Below are 22824 nucleotides of genomic sequence, written 5' to 3' on the forward strand. Positions count from 1 at the left end.
AACTGTAGCTAAAATTTCTGTCTGCGGGCGGCCCTTAGACCCAAAAAGAAGAATTTTGCTCTCATCAGTCCACAGAATGTTGCGCCATTTCTCCTTTGGCCAGTCAATGTGTCCTTTGATAAATTTCAACCTATTCAGTACATGTCTTTTTTTCAGCAATGGGACTTTGCAGGGGCTTCTAGCTGGTAGCTTTGCTTCACATAGCCTTCTTCTGATTGTAACAGCACTCACAGGTAACTTTAAATCTTCTTTGATTTTCTTGGAGCTGATCAGTGGTTGAACCTTTGCCATTTTGGCTATTCTTCGATCCATTCGAATGGATGCCATTTTAAGGCATTTGAAATCATTTTGGTTGAGCAGCAGCCTATAATTTTTTGCCCCTCTTTATATGTTTTCCCCTCTCCAATCAACTTTTTAATCAAAGTCTGCTATTCCTCAAGGTTATTTTGCTGAGTATTTCAGTGTGAAATACACCTGTGCAGTTTTCTTCCACCTGTTTCTTCACAGACTCAATCACCTCACTAATTGAGCACAACACTGTTATTATTTTGAACATCATGCCCCTTTCCATTACAGATTCAATTACACAGAATGAGCAGCATGCATATCATGACTGTTGGGTCTGTGACTCCACAACACTTACTAATAAATTATTCGCCATGTAGAAATATGACTTCTACCAAAAAATTAGATTTATGATGTTAGTGATGTTGGACTGCTATTATTTTAAACACAACTGTACATACATGCTACACAGATTATGGTGGAAGGGGCATCAGTAGAATCCCCAAATCTTTCTTGGGGCTCCTTGAAGAGCCATGGGGCCTCTTGACTGCCATGGCAATCCCTGGACAAAATGACGGAGAGGAGAAAACTGTATATTAATGTGGCAAATGTTCTAATTTATTGGCCAAATGATAGCAAATACATCGCAAATACCATTAGCTGTAACCGTTTCTACACACTCCGCCCCCCACAGCTCGACTCTGTTGAATTGTTCCTTTTCGCGCACTTTAGAGTAGACATTTCCAACAGTTCGTGAACGCAGCGTTTCTCCTGACTGGATAGCAGCATGGAAAGAAAAGGTAACGCTGTAAATTACTACAAAATGCTTTTTACACATATTACGTTAACACATACGCGTTTCTTCAAGACATTTCTCTGGCAAATTAATTATAGTGATTTTAACAACTGTATCAAGCCGCGTAACAGTTTATGAAAAGTAAAAGTGGACCATGCGCTCTGCTGTGTGCATGTATGTTAACAGTATGCTAGCTCTAGCTAAGTTTATCAGACTAACGTTAGCATCTGATTGTGTCAAATATGCGCCAAAACTTTTATCCAGGTTAAAGTACAAAATAAGCAATATTGTCCCCAACAAAACTATAAATAAATTGTCCAGGGCTCGGCATGATAATGGACAAACCCCGTATGATATTGGCAGTCAGATTCACCAAGTAACTGTTAGCAGCTAACGTTAACTTAAAATGCCTCTTCTTTGGGGCAACACACCATAAAGGCCGGTTTACTAGATTTTTAGAGGCGTTTACTCCAGCTAATCTAGCAAACTGCTAGCTACTCACAGTTGCTAATGTAACCCCTGATGTTTTTTGTTGTTTTTACACCTGCACCACGGAACACACTACCGGTGCTCTTTGTCTAAAATTCACGGAATAGCTTTAAGAAACAACACGTTGTCGTGTTTGGTAAAAACAACGAGGTATCGAGTTAAGTGGCTATATGTGTTAAATGTTTTCTCTTTACTTTTAGTACTCGCAATGCAAGCAAGGAAGAAGAGGACAAGGCCCAGGAAACCCGGCAAAAAGTAAGTTGGAAAACCAGTTTCTTTTATGTCATATCACAGTTTACTCTCTGTATTCCGGAAACAAAGCAGAAGGTTCACTCATGAGAACACTGCGCAGCTGCAATTTTTCACTTGGCTGTAAACTTGGCAACGTTCAATCATTTGCCAAAATGAAATATTGTGATTTGGTGTTGCCCCACTTGGTGCATTCAGCATCACGATGTATCTGCAACTGTGTGACTTGCAACCCCTTTACATGATCATTGAAATATATTTTAATTAAAGAATTCCTCAAAGTGAATAATAAGACATTAAAATAGCCAAGTGTTGTATTATGGATCGTAAGAAAGTAATGTAATCCTATTTAAAAGCATGTTGGTGCTGTCAAGTAGTTTGAGTGCTTATTTGCCACAACGAGCCATTTTGCAAAGTGGCCTTGAGTTGACATAACAAAGATATTTTTTTCCTTATATAAGTAGGCACACATGATGTACCATGAAAATCCTCTGAGTTACGTAAAACATTAAATAAAAATGATTCTTTAGTCTTTTAACAGATGTTGAGAAACCAGTAGAGCAGGGCTTTTTCTCTTTTATGCAAATTGGATTAAGAAGCCCTTGTAAATAATGCGGATGACCTCAAGGTGCCCCACAATAACAAATCTTTGCAATTTGCTATCGCGTTATGAGTAAATAAATTTAACATTACATAACATTAATTTTACATATATCATTTAACTCCTCAATAAATGGTAAAAGGGGGCTTTATTTCTCTCTGTATGTAATTAAGGCAGAGTGAATCTAGTGATTTCTGTAAAATGGCTGCAATGGAAGAAAAAAATTGAGTTTCTTCTCAAATATCAGGGTTTCCCCTAATTTTCAGAATTAGTTTTGGATCAAATAATTTAATTGATAATTAAATAGTTGTTAATTGAAGCCGTAAGATCAAATGCTATACATCTGCCAAAAAGCTACTGCTATTTTGGGCCTTTCAGGCACAACATGGTTTGAGCTGTGCTCGCATCTGGGTTCAGTGCACATCTACAGCACGCTGCGCCCAAAGTTAAACCAGGTTGAACTTTAGAAGTGGCTATAGCTGCTGCTGCATCGTGCAAAGCGTTGTGGTGTGGCACAAATAATTGGTAATAATGGGTTTTAGAGAGCAGTGGTGCTGTTGGAGCCTTTAGTCTGAAAGGACCATAGCAGTGACATGTGTAAGGGATAATGCAGAGCAAGTTGGTCATTCTTGTGTATTTAAACCCTGTCAGGGTGATGCCTGAATCAGCCTGAAGGGGTTTAATGTGCAATAATGACCGACTCGCGCTACATTATCTGGCTAATTACACAGCTACTCATACAGAGGTTACACGCTGATAACGCCTGTGTCTCGGTCGGGCCGGTAAACTTTACTTCACCCATTCGCCCTTACTAGCCACATATTAAATATACTTCCATGCTTTGGCCCTCTCAAAGTTTTACTAGGGTTGCACAATTATGGCCAAAATGATAATCATGATTATTTTGATCAATATTGAGATCATGATTAACTATTACAATAATTTGTTGATTTTAACCAAAACAAATTTTGTCACACAGGCTATTAATAACTGCTTTCACATCCAAATTGTGCTGCATTCCTCTTATGTTGAAGTTGTATGTTGTACATACTGTACATACAGCTGCAACAGATGTAATTGGAATATTAGTCTGAAATAAATAGACTAATATATAGAAATAAAAAAAGAAAAATGTATTTCTGAGAAAGCTCCTTCACTTGTTTTCAACAATAACTGATTAAAAGAGCTAGGCAGAGAGGGGGAGTGCAATGGATTTATGCTACTCACAGAGTGACGGCTGACTCATTTATCAATGGCGGGTCAGCAGAGTTACACACATGGTGTGTATGAAATGTCTGTATCGTCACTACGCTGCATTTTTATAAACTTTGATTTTTTGGCCATGGGTCACATCTCTCGCCCAGGTCCAACAGGCTCCGTCTCACTCGCTGTTACTCTACACAAACTGAATAGCAATAACTTCTTCTGTGTTTTTTCCGCAATAGCAGAGTTACCAGCGGAAACTCTGATACAAATACAGGTTTGCCTCTCATGCTTAACAATATACAGCTGTGTTGATAACAATTCAAAATGGGAAAATGTCCAAAGCGTCGCCGCTGATTCTCTCCATGTTGCTGGGAGCCGTGTGAGAGTGAATGGGGTTGGTGCTGCGTGGAGAGTAAGAGGAGGGATCTAAACACAGGCACGGCTTTACAGAAGAAATGGGCCATGTAACCCAAAATTAAACCATATCGATATAAACATTGCTTTGTTTGTTGAGAGGCAACGGATGCAAGGACTTTAGGTCCACCGGTGCGACCTAGACAAAGAATGTTAGTGGCACCCTAGAGCCTTGTGAGCTAACAGACACTAACTAGCACTGGTCACTGCTGTGGTCTGAAAAACAACACAAAATGCATTATGTTTAGTATTAACTGGTAAACCATGTCACCGACTTATGTATGACCGACTGCTATCTGTTATTTCCTTAGGTTTCTCTGTCCTCTGACTGTCTACATCTAGACATCTCGTCTCCAGCTTTTAGTACTTTAGGCAAGGGTTTTAAACTACCGCCGCTGCTTCCGGGAGCTGTCACACCAACTGCTGTTGCTCCAACTACAGCTAACAGTGTTGATATACAGGCCAAACTACGTTAACTAACCCCACCGTTGTTTTTAGGACACCAGAATGCACCAGTCTGCCTTACCCTAGACAGCCATATCTTTGCCCCCTCTACTCTTCACAGTGATGCTGTGCAATTGTTTACACTTAGAAATGCATTATTTCTGTCATTAACAGCCAAGCAAGTGGTGAGCATACAAGTGTAAAAATCTACCCCCCCCCCCTTCTTTCTTTTGCACCCGTTATACTCCTTCCCTCCCCCATGTGTGTCCCATTTGCTGCTGTACTGCAAGGACGCAGCAGCCACTGTTCAGTCGAAGAGCCAGGGGAGAGGAGAGCAGACTTGGTACCAGACCTAGCTTTTAAAGTACCGTTTGCCTTTTCCAAGTTTAGTTCAGTGTAGACTAATGTAAAAAAGCTTTAACTAAGTGTCTTCTGGGTCATGTGGCTCCTGGACTGGATCTTCTCCATCAATACAGCTGTGGTGAAGCTAGCCAGTGGTCTCACATGCAAGTGAGTGGTGCAGTAAGTTTCATGTTTGTAATTGTGAATGAAATCGAGGAAGCAAGATTGATAGAAAGAGATGTAAAACTCAGACTTTGCTTGTGTCTGTACTTCTTGCTGAATCTGTAACGATGAAGATGGGAGTTCAGTGAATAGTGTTTTAGTGTGTGTGTGTGACAGATGTCAATTTACACAGAGTTTGGCTGGCTTATTAAGGGCTGATCCATTTTTTAAAATTAAGAAGCAGATACTGACTGTTGCTGCTCTGTGAGGAGGGTACCTGAATACCTGCTCATGTTTGGCTTTTTGTGCATGCAAGCGAGTGAAAACAGGACTAATTATGTACCTGGGTGATTTGTGCTGCTATCTTTTAAAAAAAGCTCATTGTCCACCCATTGTTTCTCTTTATTACTGCATTTCAATATCATACTTTATGCAATTGCTTCACTTCAGACATGATATCTCTCTCTTTGACTTTTTGTTCCTCAGATGTAATTATTGGATTACATATGCACTTAGGAGACTGAACAGGAATAGCCAGCATTGCAGAGCATTTACCCACACATCTGCACTCATATAGTATTTTGCTCTTATCTCTCCCTCAATAGCTGCAGTTCATTACATAATCTTTTATCATCGGCAGCCCATTACAGCTCTGTCCCTTTATTTTCTCTAGTAATCTTTGTCGTTACCCCTGCTGATGAACCACTACCCTTCTTATAAATATACATAGGTCTATGTTGATTGTAACTAAGAGGTACGTCACTTCAGGCCATGAAGAAAATGTTGGTTTTCAGCTTTTTGTGCAGAGAGATTTGTTTTTGTGAACTAAGAAAACCTGGAGTGGTTTAATTGGTGCTGCAGTATGTTATGCAGTATCTGCTTAGAAATAAAAAAAAAAAACATTCTCTTGCATAAGACATGCTTTCTTTCAGCAGGTGTTGAGTGCTAAAGTGAAGGTGCTGCAGTACACTCAGTTACACCGTGTGCATTGCACTCTCTGTACAGTTACCTAGTGCTGCTTTTTCATTGTGCTGCCCAGGCACTTGTCGTTGATTTTGGAGGGAGGAGAGGAGGATGTACACTTTTTGGCCACACTCCATCCCCAAGAGCTCTTTCCAACTCTGTGCCCTTGTTTTTTTTACTGTAGAGATCTGATAGGGCTGGATGGGTGGAAGCAATAAAACCAGGAGAAACCAGTAGACACTGACACACTGTCATGTCAGATGTGTGTGCAGGAATGATGGAGATGTCAAGCGGTCGTGGCTCTGTATTAGATTTCAGGACTCGTTGGCACAATCACTGGTCGGTACAGAAATGTGACTCAGGCTGCAGTTAAACAGATAATTTCTTAGGATAAACTCATGGAAAAGGTTTAACATGTAAAAGTACGACCAGTTTTGTTACAGCATAGCAGTGACTTTGGCAGTAAAGTCTTTGTTGTTGGACTAACAGTCCTCCAGGATTTCGCAAATTCATGATTACACTAATTCACGTGAATTCAACCAATCACTGACTTTGGTGCGACACGCTATTTTGACCAGTCATTGCAACTTTTCCGCAAATTTGGCCTATAACCGGAGTTTCAAACTTTAAACGGACTGTACGTCATCAAATTAATTTCCTTGTTTCTCTTGACTGCCATCTCACATCTCACATTTACCACAAACACACATGCACACACACATGGAGGTACATGATGACCGAAATTAGGACAATTACAAAGTCAGCCTATTATCACCTTAAGGTTATATCAACGGTTAAAGGACTTATGTCTCAGCAGGATTTGGAAAAACTAGTCCATGCTTTTAACTTCAGTAGACTACTGTAAGGTTGTCTTTACAGGTCTCCCTCAAAAAATTAATTTCAAAATAATTCTGCTGGTTTATAAATCACAAAACGTTTTAAGGCCAAAATACATTTCTGATCTGCTGGTAAAAAATGAACCACCCAAACTTCTCAGGTCGTCTGGGACAGGTCTGCTTTCTGTCCCCAGAGTTAGAACTAAACAGGGGGATGCAGCATGTGACATAGATTTTATGGTAAGAAAACTTGTCCCAGAGAAATTTTATAGAATATTTTTAAGAACTATACAAAAAAATTGCAACTTTCTGTCTCCCGCAACTTCATTGCAACAACATACAAAAAACATTCCAACTTTTATTCCAGTTTTTTACCAAAGCTGCCACAAAATCAGGCATTTTGGGCTGCAACCATCTAAAAAAAGGCTGCTACATCCTGGAGGGATTGAGTAGAGCCCTGCACTAGCCTAAATTCTAAGCTTTACCCAACCCTGCCCCGAGACGCTCAGGCCCTTGTCCGACAGCTTATCAGAATTCTCGGCCCGAGTCCAACTAGAGCATATGTTTTTGTTTTGTTTTCTTCTCTCTCCTCCCTATAACACAGCCTATACAACTGTTGCAGATATTACAATAGTTCAGTTTTATTTCTAATGGCAAAATGGGTTTCATCTAAGGATGTATGATATTGGATTTTTGCCAGTATTCGAAATGCAGATATTTTGGCCAATACAATATAGGTTTCATGACTAATCCGGGGTTTTCTTAGGTTGGCAAGGCAGAGATCACTAAAGCAAAACTTGGGAGGTGCAGCTTGTCACTAAAACGAGAATATCTGGTCCACCTTAAAACTAGACAACTTTAAATTATTGAGCCTAAGCTGAGGTTGTCGCTAGCTTTGTGGCTAAACCTAAATCCTTTACTTTCTTTAACCAGCAGCTAGCATTCAAGACACCGAAATTTGTCTTGGGTCTTGTCTTGATGAGGCGTAGTATTTAATCACCGACAGATTAACTGTAAACTGTAAAAAAAAACATTATTGAAAATCGTATGTTTTGTGATTTATTTATTTTTGGGACGATTTTAGAATTAATTTTTTCCCCTAGAATTGTAATTTTTTTTTTTAAACCAGTGATTGACCTTTTATATTTTCTGTTCATACGGAAGGGCCGACGGCAACTACATCCTATCCGTTTCCTGCAAAAAAGAGCGAAAGCAGAAAATCTGTGTGGTGTTCTTCTTTACACACAAAATAAATGATGTACACTCTTCTTAGAAAATAATCAGTTTTTAGAAATATCATATATTGTCTCTAGAAGTGTGTTATTCCACTTTTATGTTTGTTAAAGAAGGAAAAGAAAATTGCAGTATTCAATATCATCAAATCACAACAAATGAAAATAGCAACACAAATCAAGTCAGCACCCATGTAACTTGACAAAATCAAATCGGGACAAAAGCATATCGTCCCAGCCTTACTAAAAATGTATGTATTGCAGATGTGAATCTTAATTCTTAAAAAAACAATGGAATTTCAAAAATTGAATATTTAGATGTATGCCAATACTAACCGTTGCTGTTCCATTGTACTGGTGCATACCACTCCTTTGTACTTGGCATCAGTACGTTGGTCTTGGGTGTAATGTTTATATTTACAATAATTTTTAGCATTGCATACATTTTTGGACAGTGGACTGGATTGACAGTAGTTCCCACAATGCACCAGAGCATTTCTGCACTTGCACGGTAATTTGGTGCACACTACGTGAGCCCTGTTTCTGTGTAACGTAGAGTTTTTCCTGCGTGTCTCTCAGATGTGGAACATTAGACAGCCAATCACAAGCATTATTAGAGCTTGGTAAAAGCATGCTGCAAGCTTATTGGCTCACTGACCCCAATGAGATTCACTCCTTGAATGACGAAGCATTTTCCCATACTTGATATTTTAGATGCGATTCAGTCGGTACCTAAAAAGTATTACATTTGGTACCCAGCCCTACTTAACACACACCACCTCTCTTTTCTGTCTCTCTCCCCACACACTTGCTAACGTATGGGCTGAAGCTGCTGCTGTGTGCGCAACATGCATAGTGTGTAACTGTGACACTGTTTGGACTGTGTACGTGAAACATGATGCAGCATGTGTGCAGAAGATGACGGCTTTATGGATGGATAATAATAATAATAAAGAGTCAGCCCCTCCAGATTTCTACATTGTTTTTACAGCCATACGCATAGTATAGGCCGTGCGCCAATATGCTAAGGTGTTGTGCCTACGCCGTATAATGGTAGGGAAAACCCTGATCTCTATATAAATGAAGTCACAACTGTGATTTAGTTGAGAGGGTGGTCAAACATTTGGGCACATCCCTCTGGTGGTGGGGGGGTTGTCCTCTGTGCAACCAAAGTTTGTGTACAGATTGACAAACAAAATGTCTGCCTCAAGTTATTTTTCTTTTAAAATAAATAGCTCCAACCTCCTTTTTTCAGTAATTGTTTTGCCAATTTTGACTTCTGTTAATATTGAATCTAGGATCATTGTCTCAAGCATGGACTAATACTGTTGTAGGGTCCCTACTGATTCCTTTTCTACATCTAGGGGTTAAAATAATCTTGATTGTGAAGCAGAAATGCCAAACATGGGCCACCTAGCCTTACAACAGGAGCAAACACTGCTGTAGCATAATGCCTGTGCAACACAAATACTGAGTAGCATTGCTGTTGAGTGAAACATTGTTGGTATGGCAGGCCAGATTTGGGGGGTGGGGGTAGGGTGATGATGATGGACGGACTGACTGACTGACAGAGAAGGGAAAGACGAATGGTGTTGTTTTGGTCAGGCGAGGAGGGGTGGGGGCTGATGTCGTCCCTCACCTGCAATGCAGTGCTGGGCTACATCACCCAATCATCCCCCAGCTGTCAGTGAAGGGGGCCGGGCCAGCGGCTCACGACAGCCAAGGAGAGTTCTCGGTCAGAGAGAGAGACAGTGAGTGTGTGGGAGAAAAAGTGAGCAAGAGATTCAGCGAGCGTGCGCCAGGACTTAGCCTCAGTGTTCAGCCTGCAGAAGAGCCTCCTCCACATTTCTCCTGTTCTTCTCTCCGCTCTGCACTTGTCTTCCCACCACTCTTTCCTCTTCTTTCCCCTCTCCTCATTCTGCTTGCAGACCCCTCTTCCTCTACAATCCTTTTTTTCCAGTCATCAGCACTGATCGTGCACTCCTTCACTTTTCGCTCTCCATCCCACCCCTTACCCTTCTTTTGGTCCTTTTTTTTCCTCGTGGTAAATGGAGTGAAAGGGATTCTTTTAACAACTCCACTCTTGTCCTCCCTCAATCACATCCCATGGGCATCCGTGCATCTTGCAGGTAAGAGTGGGGTTTGTGTGGGTGAGTTTGGGCAGGCGGGACAACCGTAGGTGTTTTGAGTGTTGCAGAAGTCCTTGAAGTATCCTGCGTTTTGTTCATGTTCTTGTTGTCTGGCCATCAGGGGGCTTTTAACTCTCCGTCCAACTGTCGTACTGCAGTGATAAAAAACAAACTAGAATGCCCAATCCGGAAAAGCACAATCATCTACTCTCCTTTTGCAATTATTGTGCGAAGTCATGCATTTTTAGTAAACATTTCTCCCTTATGTCTCTCATAGACACTGTCCCTGTAACCTCTACCATTCTGTCCTTCCATCTCTTTCTGCTCCCTACTTAACAAATGAATATATATATATATATATATATATATATATATATATATATATATATATATATATATATATATATATATATATGGTGTTGATTTTGGCAGCTTGGCTATAATTAGATTTAGTCCTGGGATCAATATCAAACTTGGTCCATGTGTCAACTTTTTTCTTTTTTTTCCCAACTTAATCCCTAATCTGTGTAAGGGATTTAAGATGACAGAAACTCAGTTTAGTCATAGTTGCCAAGCACCATAATCAACATTTTGGTCTATTTTTAGTCCTAGAAAACACTTGGTGTTGAGGGGAGCTCAGGTGCAAAGCACAATGTGAAAAAAACCGCCAACAATCAATGACACGGCTGCATGATTCTTTGTCAAAATGCCTTTTTTACTACATGTCAATGGTCTCATCTAAGGATGCATGATATTGGATTTTGGCCAGTATTCCATATGCCGATATTTTGGCCGATACAATATATACACATCTTTTTTTAATTTGATTGACAAGTATCTCCTATACTGCTCTTTTCAAGTGTGTAACTTAATGAAAGTCCAGTTTAACTCACTGTGACAAAGTTTGGATCAAATCAATAACTAAAGAACTTAAAACAAAATATCCTGTGTAGGTTTCATGACTAATCAGGGGTTTCCTTGGGTTGACAAGGGAGAGAGCACTAAAGCAAAACTTGAAGCTTGTCACTAAAACAAGAATATCTGGTTCACCTTAAAACTAGCCAACTTCAAGTTATTGAGCCATAGCTGAAGTTGTCGCTAGCTCTGTGGCTAAACTTAAATCCTTTACTTTCTTTAAACAGCAGCTGTTGCAGCAAATTTGTCTTGGGTCTGGTCTTGAGGAGGTGTACTATTTAATCACCAACAGATTAACTGTAAATAGTCTGCACTGCTACATTAACAGCTATAGCATTGCTTCTAACTTCATCAATGATACACAACCATCTTTCTCTTTCTCTTTTTGTCTCTCTTTGTCTCCCCCACACTCTTGCTAGCGTGTGGAGGCAGCTGCCACTGTTTAAATTTAGGCGGCTTGGTAGTTGCTTGCTTCTGATATTGTTTGAACTTCTGGATTTCTTAATATGAGTGAAAAGGTCCAGTTAATAAAATGACCTCCCAACAAATGTGTCTAAATTGTGTCCTTGTGGCCACCAGGCCAATGAAAACCCTTGTCACAGTAACCACCATAAACGGCAATAACGGCACCACCCTGTCTCCATGAACAAGGCAACCATCTGGGGTTAGTTAATGTCTTTGACAGCAGGACAGTCAAGTGTTTAGTTATCAAAACTACTAAAGTCAGTTCAAACAGTGTTGGCACAGTAAAAAAAACAGACTTCAAAGTGAACAACACGCGAACATGCTGATGGATTCTGTGTTGTGTTTTTAGCTGGACTAGAGAATGTCTGGTTAAAACCAATCGACAATGCTGTTTTGCCCTCGTTGTTTTTCGTGAATTTGCTGGAAGGGAAGTAATGTAACGTTTTACTGTATGTGGAGTGAGCACTGCGCCGGATGCCGTTAAAAAAAAAAAATGAAATAAAAAAAAAAAACCTTTTTAAATGCTACTTTGCTTTTCAGGAAATAACCCTGAGAAACAGGCGAACCAGCTTACAGAGTTACAGAGTTATTTTGAAAGTGTAAATTATGGAAATAATATCTAACTTTTTGGGACATATTATATGAATGTCTAATCTGTCATTTGATGCCTTTTTGATTTTTCATCTTTTCTTGGCTTCTTTATGCACATTAATATAAATTTTTTACCTGGGGTGCTCAAACTTTCAAACCCCACTGTCCCAAAAGCACATGGGACATTACCTTAAGCATGCTCATTTAGAATACACATGAAATATAACTTTTTACCTAGTTGATGCATGCTTAGATTTGCCTTTTGTGTTTTACCAGTTTTGTAATCCGTTGCTTTCATGCCAAAATGTTCCACACCACCTTTACTAATGCACAGTGGACTGGAGTAGATCCTGAAATTAGCACCCATATGTACTGAATCGGTTTTGAATCGAGAATTGAATCGTGACTCAAATTAGTCTGCTTAATAAAAATTCAAATGAGAGATTTTGTATGTAAGACCACAGTGTGTTTATTCTAAATAGTGGGAAGAAAAAACAATGTTTGTGAAATAAACATCGGTCTGCACTACATGTAGAGAAAGGGATTTCTTGCTGGGAGCGGTTAGCTGTTCTTACCTCCACCATCAGCCCTCTGCAGTAATGCATTGAGGCAGCATAAGGACTTGTGATCTTTACTTCTTCAATAAACATAGATTGTAGAAATATTAATGCTCTGTGTTGGCACTGGAATGGTTGGTCAGATTCTTTGTGTTTTCTCACCTTTTGATCTTTCCTGATTTTGTATTGTATTATTCTTATGTATGCTTTTAGTTTGTGTACAGCTGTTATGTTAAGACAACATTACAAAAGCAGACAACAAGCCAAACAGATGGCACATTGTCTTGAGAGATAAACAACAGCAAAAGTTGTTTTGTTATAAGCATAGCAAGGCATTGTAAAACATATTTCCAGATTTTGGAAGGACTTGAATATAAGATGCCCTGGTCCATCTATTCAAGCCAGTGATTGAATTTTGACAAAAACATGTAAAATTGGACTGATTGGCCTACAGGAGATGCTGGTAGGTTTCTTAAGCCTTCTTTAACCATTTTGGTCATGATTGATGCATGTTTTTTATGCTGAATGACTTATTGCCAAGAAACGAATGAGCAAATCTCTGAACACCAGATTTAAAGTGGTGCTTTTGCATGATTTTTTGTGGTCTTACAGATCTTTTCAATAAATCATCTAATCAATTAGTCAACAAATTTATACGAGTGTTAGTCAGCTAAGAAGTCATTATATCTAGGCCAGCCCTAGTTGCTAACTGGTTGAAGGGTGTTGATGAAATGTGTTGGTGATTGATGACGTGTTTGTTACTCTGTGGTTTGGATTCCGTGGGAGACAGTGGTTGTGCAGTCTCTTCTTTCAGCACCATGGACAGCACCAAGAGAATAGTTGGTATAACAAACCAAAATCTATTTCATGAAACAAAACAAAAAGTAAAAAAAAGAAAAGACAAATACTTGATAGGATCCTTTTGGCCTGCTTTAATACCTGACTTAGCGGGTGTTTGCAATGTACCCAGTGAATAGTTTAAGCTGGATGCTCTCCTCTGGAGCTACTGGATACATGCAACACCTTTACCATCTGCAGGGGCCTCTTGTTTTACTTGTTTGACTTCTAACTTGAATCCTGTGTGTGATTCTTTTCATGGACACAAACATGGTCTCTGTTACTCTCCAATGAGCTGTCCTTGTATTACGACCAACTTAATAATTCATTCCACTTTGTTTAGATTTACACAACACAACATGCTGCTCATTTAAGCATTGTGCAATCATCAGTTATTCAACAAAACAATTAATCTTTAATGATGTTAGGTCTTGGTCAAAGAAGTCCTGTACTTCCTACCCAGGCATTGGCACTTATTTCGTATCAGACTGAAAACACAGGTTCCTGAGCTTTAAATTGTTCTATTCTCACTTCTGTTAAATTGACACCTACCTATTCATCCATGCTGTTATTAAATGAATTCAAATCCCCCCCCCCCCCCCTCCCCCAGAAATGTGTTTTTAATGTGCGTCTCAAGTGGAAGTACTAAGATGAAAGTAAATTAATCATGATTAATAATACTTAACACTTGTGTGTGTGTGTGTGTGTGTGTGTGTGTGTGTGTGTGTGTGTGTGTGTGTGTGTGTGTGTGTGTGTGTGTGTGTGTGTGTGTGTGTGTGTGTGTGAAATATGCTTAAATGCTCTTTTGTTACAAGTGTTAAATGTTGATTTAATACAAAGTGTTCTCTTACGGAATCCATTTTTTTGCTGCAAGCTCCTATTTTTTGTAATTGCTTAGATGAGTTTTAATTCTCAAAATGAGAGCGATGTGAGAAACCTTAGTTTGAAATTGATTAAAGATTTTCTGCAGTCGTACTCGCTTGAAATATTTTAACATGACAACACAACAAGGAATACGTGGCTTTAACTTGATTTTTAGATGTTTATGCATATACATTGCTGTTGTAATTACTGTATATTAGCTATTATTTTGGCCATTATTAATTCTAGCTACATTATTTTCTGTACCTTTGTGCTTGCATGTCTGTTCTATCTGGTCGCACAAATATTGAACAGGCTCTGTTTTTTGCTTACTTGTACTTTTAGTGAAATAATCCACTTAATCAGTGTCGGTGGGTGACCACACTGTAAACAACTTCATTAAATGTCTTGTCTCTGAAAATAACACATTATGGAAACCACACTTGCACAACCTACATTTCTCTCTGTGAGCCAATCCAACAATCTCTTTTACCCTTTTGCACTTCCCTCCTCCATGTCTTTTACGGTCCTGTCTGTCTTTTCAATGTCTTCTGTCCCTTACCGCCCCCTCTCTCTTTGTCGTCCTCCCTCAGACCAGAGCCTCACAGTCGTGGAGGCGGTTCTCAGCCGGGCCAAGCAGACTCTCCACTCCCAGAGCAGGACGAGGAGATCCTGGGCTCTGATGACGATGAGCAGGAGGACCCCAACGACTACTGCAGGGGTAGGGTGTGCGCGTGCGTGCGTGCGTGCGTGCGCGCGCGCGTGTGTGTGTGTGTGTGTGTGTGTCTGTCTGTGTCTCTATCTATCTCAAATCTACTTGAACCCAGGCTTTGATTTGTGTGAATACACACAACATACAATAATTGAACAACATGGTTTGAGTGCATCTTTCTTTGGTCAGGTGGATATCACCATGTGAAGATTGGAGATCTGTTCAACGGGAGATACCATGTGATCCGTAAGCTTGGCTGGGGGCATTTCTCCACTGTGTGGCTGGCCTGGGACATCCAGTAAGTTTTGCCTCTGTCTGAGTCTCTTAACAGTAGCTATGGAGTGCTGTGTGCATAAGTTTGTAATGGTTGACAGTGAGGGACAGGAATTTCCGCCATGTTACTGCCTATATATGTGATATTTATATAGAGTGTGCTTAAGAATTCTGTAACCCTGAGCAGCACATATTGAGTATCTTGGACCTATAATAAAAAATGGTCATAGGCTCTATTAAAGGTTTGGTGCTTTTTTTTAGTTTAATTATGTTGTTAGACATTATAAGTTTCAAGGCTAAATGCATGGGTTTAATGTTACTGTATTGTTATTAATGTATTTGTATTTAAAAAAAAATTCACTTGGTTATGATGAGTTAAATCAAAGATTTTGTGTGTGTGTCTTTCAGGGAGAAGCGGTTTGTGGCCATGAAGGTTGTAAAAAGTGCTGAACATTACACAGAGACAGCTTTGGATGAGATCAAGCTACTCAAATCTGTAAGGCACACAGTCCCCAGCCGTTATCATGACATAAATATTTTCACTCCAGTGATTCCAGTGCCCACAACGTGCGTGTGCGTGTGTGTGCGCTTTCCAGGTGAGAAACACAGATCCCAGTGACCCCTGCAGAGAGAAAGTGGTGCAGCTTCTAGACGACTTCAAAATTTCTGGCATAAATGGCACTCGTATCCTTTGTGAAATACAAAACTCCCTTTGCCCCACATCTAATCAGACGGGCGGAGTATAAATGATGGATAAAGCAACGCAGGCAATTTCATTGTCCACGTTTGATCAAGTTTCAGTTTTTGCAAAAGCAATATCTTGTTTATAAGCTGAACTGTGAATAGTGCATACTGACCAGTTTTCTGACTGTGTCAGCCAAAAGATTAGTAGTTTCGTGAAGTAGGGGAACAGTGCAACAACAGCAATGTAATCGCTTGACATCCTTCTGTGTTCTCTTCCCTTCCACTTCTGGATAAACTATAGCACTCATTCCAGGCCAAATAGCTATTTTATTGTTCAACATCCAAGGCTAAGACTGCATCACCTCTGGCCAGACATAAATTTAGTGCTTGAAGCCCACATTTGTCTGCATTACTTTTAAAGATGAACATATCTTAGCCAGAGCTGTACCATAATTATTGAGTTTGAATGCTAACAGCAGTGACAAGATACAATTTGAGTGCCAGTAATTCGGCAATATAAAGTCCCCAGCAATTTCCTTACACCGCCAGATTCACACTCTGCCCTGCTAATCGTGTTTCACAGATGTTCATCTAACGTCAGCTAGCTGTGTGCTTTGGCACCAACACTGGCTTGATCCTTGTCTCTTGCACGCCACCCAGTCTACAGCTGTGCGCTCAGGCCCAGACATGAAAGATAAAGAGAAGATAAACTGAAAGATTTTTCAAAACCTAGAAAGGTCATTGAAGTCCAAAAATGTACGTAAGAAAGGTATGGGCAATTATGTGTGTGTAGAAAGACTCATTGACGTAATTTAATCGTTTTTTTGTGTTTCGGCTAGTGAGAAATATAGCGAGGTATACAAGTTTGTGTAATTTCCCTCAGAAAATGGAAAACATCTGATGTTTGATCAATAGAAATGTGTAGATATGTTTATTTGTGTGATATTATAAACTGTATTGGCTTAGGTCCCCTGTTGAGGTGAAAGGTAGGTTCTATTAGTCCTTGACCTTGTATTTCTCCAGATGTGTGCATGGTATTTGAGGTGCTGGGTTATCACCTTCTGAAGTGGATCATCAAGTCGAATTACCAAGGCTTGCCTCTGCCCTGTGTTAAAAGCATCATACGACAGGTACTGTACAGCTACACAAACAATTTGTCTTTTAAAATATAGCCGCAAGCGGGGATTCAGGGGTTTGGACCTTTTTTCTCAATGGGACTTCAAAGTAATTTCACACATGTGGGCCAACATCTTTATAAAACATATCCTGCAAGCTTTGTAACGATTGAACAAACAGTGCACTTTGTTTAAAATGCCTACAACTGTTTTGTCAAAAACTTTTATTTTCAGTTCAGTATGAAATGTTCAGCTCACGGCCATTTGAGAAAAGCAGATGAACAACACAAAAACAATTGCTAATAAAGCCGCAAGCTGCGATTCCAAGCTCAAACCTTGATTTGCGTCATTCCACGTCCAGTTTTTGTGCATGTAAAGCGCCCCCTGGTGGTCAATTTGAATGAGACTTGCAGTGTGTGTGAGGTCATTATGTAGACATTTCCTGGAAGTTTTGTGTTGATTGGACAAACATTTAGTCATTTATAGCCTGATTTGCACTGTCACCTGCAGTTTGTTTGCATTTAGAAGGAGATCTCAAATTTGTAAATGGCAGAAACATTTTCTAGGCAAACCTTAATGATCCTTGAGGCTGTTTTGTAGTGCACATTAAGCTGCACCTGTATAAGAAATGTCGAGTCAGTCAGAATTATGGTGTAGAGGGCGTGGTCTTTCAAAGTTTGCATTGTGAAGCCTAATTACAGCGCCACCATGTGGCCAATTGGGTTCATATTTCTATAGAAGCACATCCTCACCATTTCCAGTTATTTCCCCAAGTATCATGTTTCTAGCTCATTCCAGCTCACAGGAATTTGAACCGACGCGGCACACAACAAATAATAATAATAATAACTAAAACAGACAAACATAGAAGGTTTGCGGTTTGAATTCTAAAAATATCACTTATCTTTTATTTACAAGATTTTTTTCCCCTGTTTTGGTTTCAGTGCGTTATTAGTTATACTGGCAAAATGAAAACACATTCTAGTGTGTCTTCCTGAGACAGTTACCAGTTCTTTACAAATCAGGAGACACATCAGAAGTATTTGAGTTTTTGCATGTTTAAGATCATGGTAGAGAATGATGTAATTTACCGTTCTCAGTAATCAACATTCACCTTTACTACCTAACATCCTTTTTTTTTTTTTTTTTTCTGCACTGCAGGTTTTGCAGGGTTTAGACTACCTTCATACCAAGTGTAAGATCATTCACACAGACATCAAACCGGAGAACATTTTGCTGACCGTCAACGAGCCCTACATCAAGAAAATGGCTGCTGAAGCTACGCAGTGGCAGAAGACTGGAGCTGCACCTCCCTCGGGTTCTGCAGGTCACAGCCTTACTTTTTCTCAGCATTCCACTAAGCAACTTCTGTGGTTTGATCGGCATGTTGCTGAGACAACGGGGAGTTTGCTTTTAAGATTCCTCAGCAGGTCCAGTGCCTTTCACTGTGTGACTGACATTTTACTTATTTGGTGTGATTGTTGTTCCGTAACTGATAATACTCAGGAAGGCCATTTTATTGATTAGTTATTAGGTTTTAATTGGACTTTATCTCTACAATATAACCGTAAAACTATGCGTCACCACTGGATTGGGTGTGGAAATCAGTCTTGCTCAGAGGAATATGTCGCTCCTGCTGAGCCTTGTGTTGTTGCAAAGGCAGTCTATTAGTACAATTTGGTGTGAATCGGCTAAGCCACCCGGCAGATTACCAATTATAGAGAGGCGAAGGATATGCCACACATGTCGTTCACTAATGAAATCCTCTGTTTTTTCCTGTTTCCTACAGTGAGTACAGCCCCAGTACCCAAACCAGTAAGTTATGTTTTATTTTTATTTTTACCAGATCTGGTAATCTGAGGACCTAGGAGCAGAATACAAGTTAAGTGAGGATACAAACTTTGATTTGATCCTCTCAACTTGTTCTCTTTCCCAAGATGGCCAAAATGTCAAAGAACAAAAAGAAGAAGATGAAGAAAAAGCAGAAGAAGCAGGCAGAGATGCTGGAGAAGAGGATCCTGGAGATGGAGGGAGGAGGAGCTGAAGGAGAAGAGGAGGAGGAGGAGGAGGATGAGGAGGCGACAACAGAGACGACAACAGAGACCACCGAAGATACAACTTCCACAGCCACCCTCTCTATGTCTGCCACGCTGCAAGACATTGCTAACCATACTATCACAGGTGGGGGAGACTGAGATGGAGGACAGCCGATAACTTTTTCAGTTAAATTTTTGTCAATTGTTTATATAAACTCTGAAAAGTTGGGATGTCCAATGGCGTGTGGCATCTGAAATAAGCGTCTGTCAGCATTAGGTCATTTATAGGCAGTATCAGTTAAAGAATAAATGTGTTTCACCACAGACTCGACTCCTGATGAGCAACCCCAGCAGATACCAGAGGTAAATGAGCGGAGAGAGAATGCGGCCGAGGAGGAGAATGGGATGGAGGTGAACTGCAACGGCCACGCTTCCACACCGGAGAGGGGGACCTATCTCGAGGCACAAGGGACCAAGCAGACAACAGAGGAGCAGGAGGACCGACAGAACGCAAACCAGCCAGAGAGTAACACTGAAACCCAGGACTCAACAAGTAACAAAGAAGAGCAACAGACCTGTAACGGTTCACTCGGGGACACGGCCCTGCTGCCGCTCCCAGCCTCTCTCAGCCCAGACTCTGTCACCGTGGAGCTGAAGGAGGGAGACGACGAGGAGGAGAAGGAGAAGAAGAAGGATAAGATGGACTCTCAGGGGGAGTCCAAAAGAGGGGATGAAGAAGTAGACGTCCAGGATGGTTAGTTAAACTTTTTTCACACGCTGTATGATGATGCATTATTTATAGTGTGTCTTCTGATTCCAGCACTTTAATGAAGCCATATGACGCTTGTAGGGAGTATTTCAAATTGATTACGCTGTGTTGTTCTTGAAATGAAATTACTTCAAATTAAAATGTGTTACATCATTATATAAAGTATGGTTTGTACAAGCGTTATCATACACTTTGCACTGAATTATACAGACTGTTTGGTCACGGGATATACAGTAATACACATTTAGCAGCACAAGATTGTCAAATAGCACATTAGCGCTTGTGCATTACAATGAGAAAAAAACCTGTAACGATAGTTTGAACTGGAGTGACACCGTAGGTGTGGGCTGAACTGTTGAGAAGCTGTAGAGCTGGAGATGAACAGACCGTCCTAGTTAGGCTAATACAGTGTTTCTCAAGTGGGATAAAAAGTAGATAGATAGATATAGTTTGAAAAACACTGGGCTAATACATACGAATGTATCCTCCTTCCTCCTGCTTCACTACTTCACCTTCCTCTGTCCCTGTCTCCCTCTCCTCTCCTCTCTCTTTAACAGGAGCGTCAGGCAGTATGTTAGTGAACCCCTTGGACCCTCTTAACGCTGACAAGCTGCAGGTTAAAATTGCTGACCTTGGCAACGCCTGCTGGGTGGTGAGTGCAGCTTTACATTAGCTTTTTATTTTTCAATACAGGACTCTCATTGCGGCCTTGAGGGGTCTGTTGGCAGACAAGTTTACCTTTGCTTTCAATCTGACCTTTTAAATCTTTGGAAACAGCGGCTCAATTATTTCTCTCTTCTCGCAGAACAAACATTTCACAGATGACATCCAGACGCGGCAGTATCGTTCTCTGGAGGTGCTGACAGGAGCCGGCTACAGTACACCAGCAGACATCTGGAGCACAGCCTGCATGGTAAAACAGACACGCAGTCACAAGCACTATGAGCACCTGTGAACTATAAGCAATCGTCATTAACACTGACTGAAGACATAAACTGAATAAACACTTAGTTGAACAATTTAAGCCTCTAGAAGTTTTATTGTTATCAAGCACAGTATTGTTTTATTTGTAATCAGAACACATTGTGTGTATCCTTCAAAATGTACAAACAGGTTGTCCAATGCCATAAAACATTAGCAAAGCCTTTTTCAAATGTTTTAGTGACAACAGTGACACACACTTGCATGCTTTAAGATAAAGGATAACAGGAGTCAGGGAATCCAGATCTTGACCTCATTGACCACACTAATGAATTTGTATTCAATTAAACCCATTCATCTACCGGTTATTGAGTTAATGTGTGTTTTTTGTATCTTCAGGCCTTTGAGCTCGCTACTGGAGATTATCTGTTTGAACCCCACTCTGGAGAAGACTACTCCAGAGATGAAGGTCAGTGTCTGCTTCCCCTCAGACACCAGGCTTCAAGTAGAAGATTGTTTATATTAGACAAGACACGCTGCAATAAGTGTGAATGCCAGGTCCACATGGGTAGTTGTAGCCTTAATGGTGTACTTTTCTACAAAGTCCAGTCCCACAGACATTAAAACGGTTCTGCTGTTTGTGTGTTTCTCTGCCTTTCTGTAGATCACATAGCGCTGATCATTGAGCTGCTTGGTAAAGTTCCTCGGAAGCTGATCTTGGCAGGCAAATACTCCAAGGAGTTCTTCACCAAGAAAGGTAAACATGTCACCGGCTGTCTGCTGTAGCTAAATCCAGTTCATCCTTAAAATATGCTCAGGTACTGGGTGTTTCTATTTCAGACGGACACCTGGTCTGTTTGTGGGCAGAACTTGGTAAATGACTGTATAGCAGCTGTTTCCAGTTCTTAGAGGTGGTGCAGTGAATTTATGGCTACTCAAAACACACAGTATTTATATAAAACCACAATTGTGCACCTTATTTTCTCCCAGGTGACCTGCGTCACATCACCAGGCTGAAGCCGTGGGGTTTATATGACGTGTTGGTAGAAAAGTACGAGTGGTCCAAAGACGAGGCACAAACCTTCAGCACGTTCCTGCTGCCCATGCTGGACCTTGTGACTGAAAGGAGGGCCACCGCGGCCCAGTGCCTCTCCCATCCATGGCTCACATCCTAGATACCGGCATGCACACCGCCACCCTCATATTGTTAAAGGATACATTAGGTTTGACGTTCCTGGGCTTGAAAACATAAAGTAAACTAACATATTAATGTCTAAAAGACCCTGTGACTGCATCGTGCTGGTATCCTCCTGTCATGGCTCCGAGGCTTCCCACACACACTTTCATGAGTACAATAAAAAGAGACTGCTACTGAGTCTTTGACCTGTTTTGGATTACATTGTGGGGATAGAGTGAACTTGTGGTCTTCTTCCTATATGTATGGCTCTTTTTTAAAGGCTGTATAGGACTTAATGACTTTGCTCTCATTTCTTTTCCTGACTCCAGCTCTTTCTCTGCAGCTCATAATGTTCAGTATTTTTAGTAATGGATAAGGGACTGGAAAAGACATGCAGAAGGGGGGTAGGTAGGATTTTAACAAAAACAAAGACTGCCATCAAAACCACATACTGTTATCATTAAGGTCAATAATAAGCCAACTATTTCTTTGCTAGTCATGTTAACTGTGCCAGCTTTTATGCCTTAGGCTGTCAAATGTGTGTAAAGTGCCCAGAATTATTAAGTGCGTAATGCTAACAGCCGTGATGAAAGACTAGTAACATTAAGTTAGCTTTATCCAAACAACTTTTGTACATTTGTATACAGGTGGAACTACATGATTAGAAAGCATAAATGTCAAGGTCTGGAGACTGAGACACACGCCATCTTTCAGGAAAACAAAAATTCAGCATTCTTGTCTTTTTAAAAAGCACTTGTATACA

The 22824-nt window shown here is 40.4% G+C and overlaps 2 protein-coding genes across 5 annotated transcripts in view; both read left to right on the forward strand.

The window, feature by feature from the left end:
• Positions 1 to 22824, forward strand: part of mapk14b (mitogen-activated protein kinase 14b) — a 46499-nt gene that overhangs the window by 20107 nt on the left and 3568 nt on the right. The gene's annotated exons all lie outside the window — the stretch shown is intronic.
• On the forward strand, positions 981 to 22824 carry srpk1b (SRSF protein kinase 1b). 4 transcript variants are annotated; one of them, XM_034870054.1, is made up of 16 exons: positions 981 to 1085; positions 1771 to 1825; positions 14968 to 15095; positions 15276 to 15384; positions 15768 to 15855; positions 15956 to 16043; positions 17067 to 17173; positions 18320 to 18485; positions 18948 to 18973; positions 19096 to 19339; positions 19520 to 19948; positions 20521 to 20615; positions 20769 to 20876; positions 21284 to 21353; positions 21549 to 21641; positions 21875 to 22681. In XM_034870054.1, the coding sequence occupies exons 1-16, from the start codon at positions 1073 to 1075 to the stop codon at positions 22057 to 22059; spliced, it is 2004 nt and encodes a 667-aa protein (XP_034725945.1). In that variant the 5' UTR covers positions 981 to 1072; the 3' UTR covers positions 22060 to 22681. The 4 variants fall into 4 exon arrangements, 3 of the variants coding, with proteins under 3 accessions (XP_034725945.1, XP_034725944.1, XP_034725946.1); XR_004656420.1 differs by lacking the exons at positions 981 to 1085; positions 1771 to 1825 and adding exons at positions 4772 to 4994; positions 22813 to 22824 and having other exon boundaries at positions 21875 to 22465; XM_034870053.1 differs by lacking the exons at positions 981 to 1085; positions 1771 to 1825 and adding an exon at positions 4772 to 4994.

This window comes from Etheostoma cragini, chromosome 4 (genome assembly GCF_013103735.1).
Source record: "Etheostoma cragini isolate CJK2018 chromosome 4, CSU_Ecrag_1.0, whole genome shotgun sequence".
NCBI lineage: Eukaryota > Metazoa > Chordata > Actinopteri > Perciformes > Percidae > Etheostoma > Etheostoma cragini.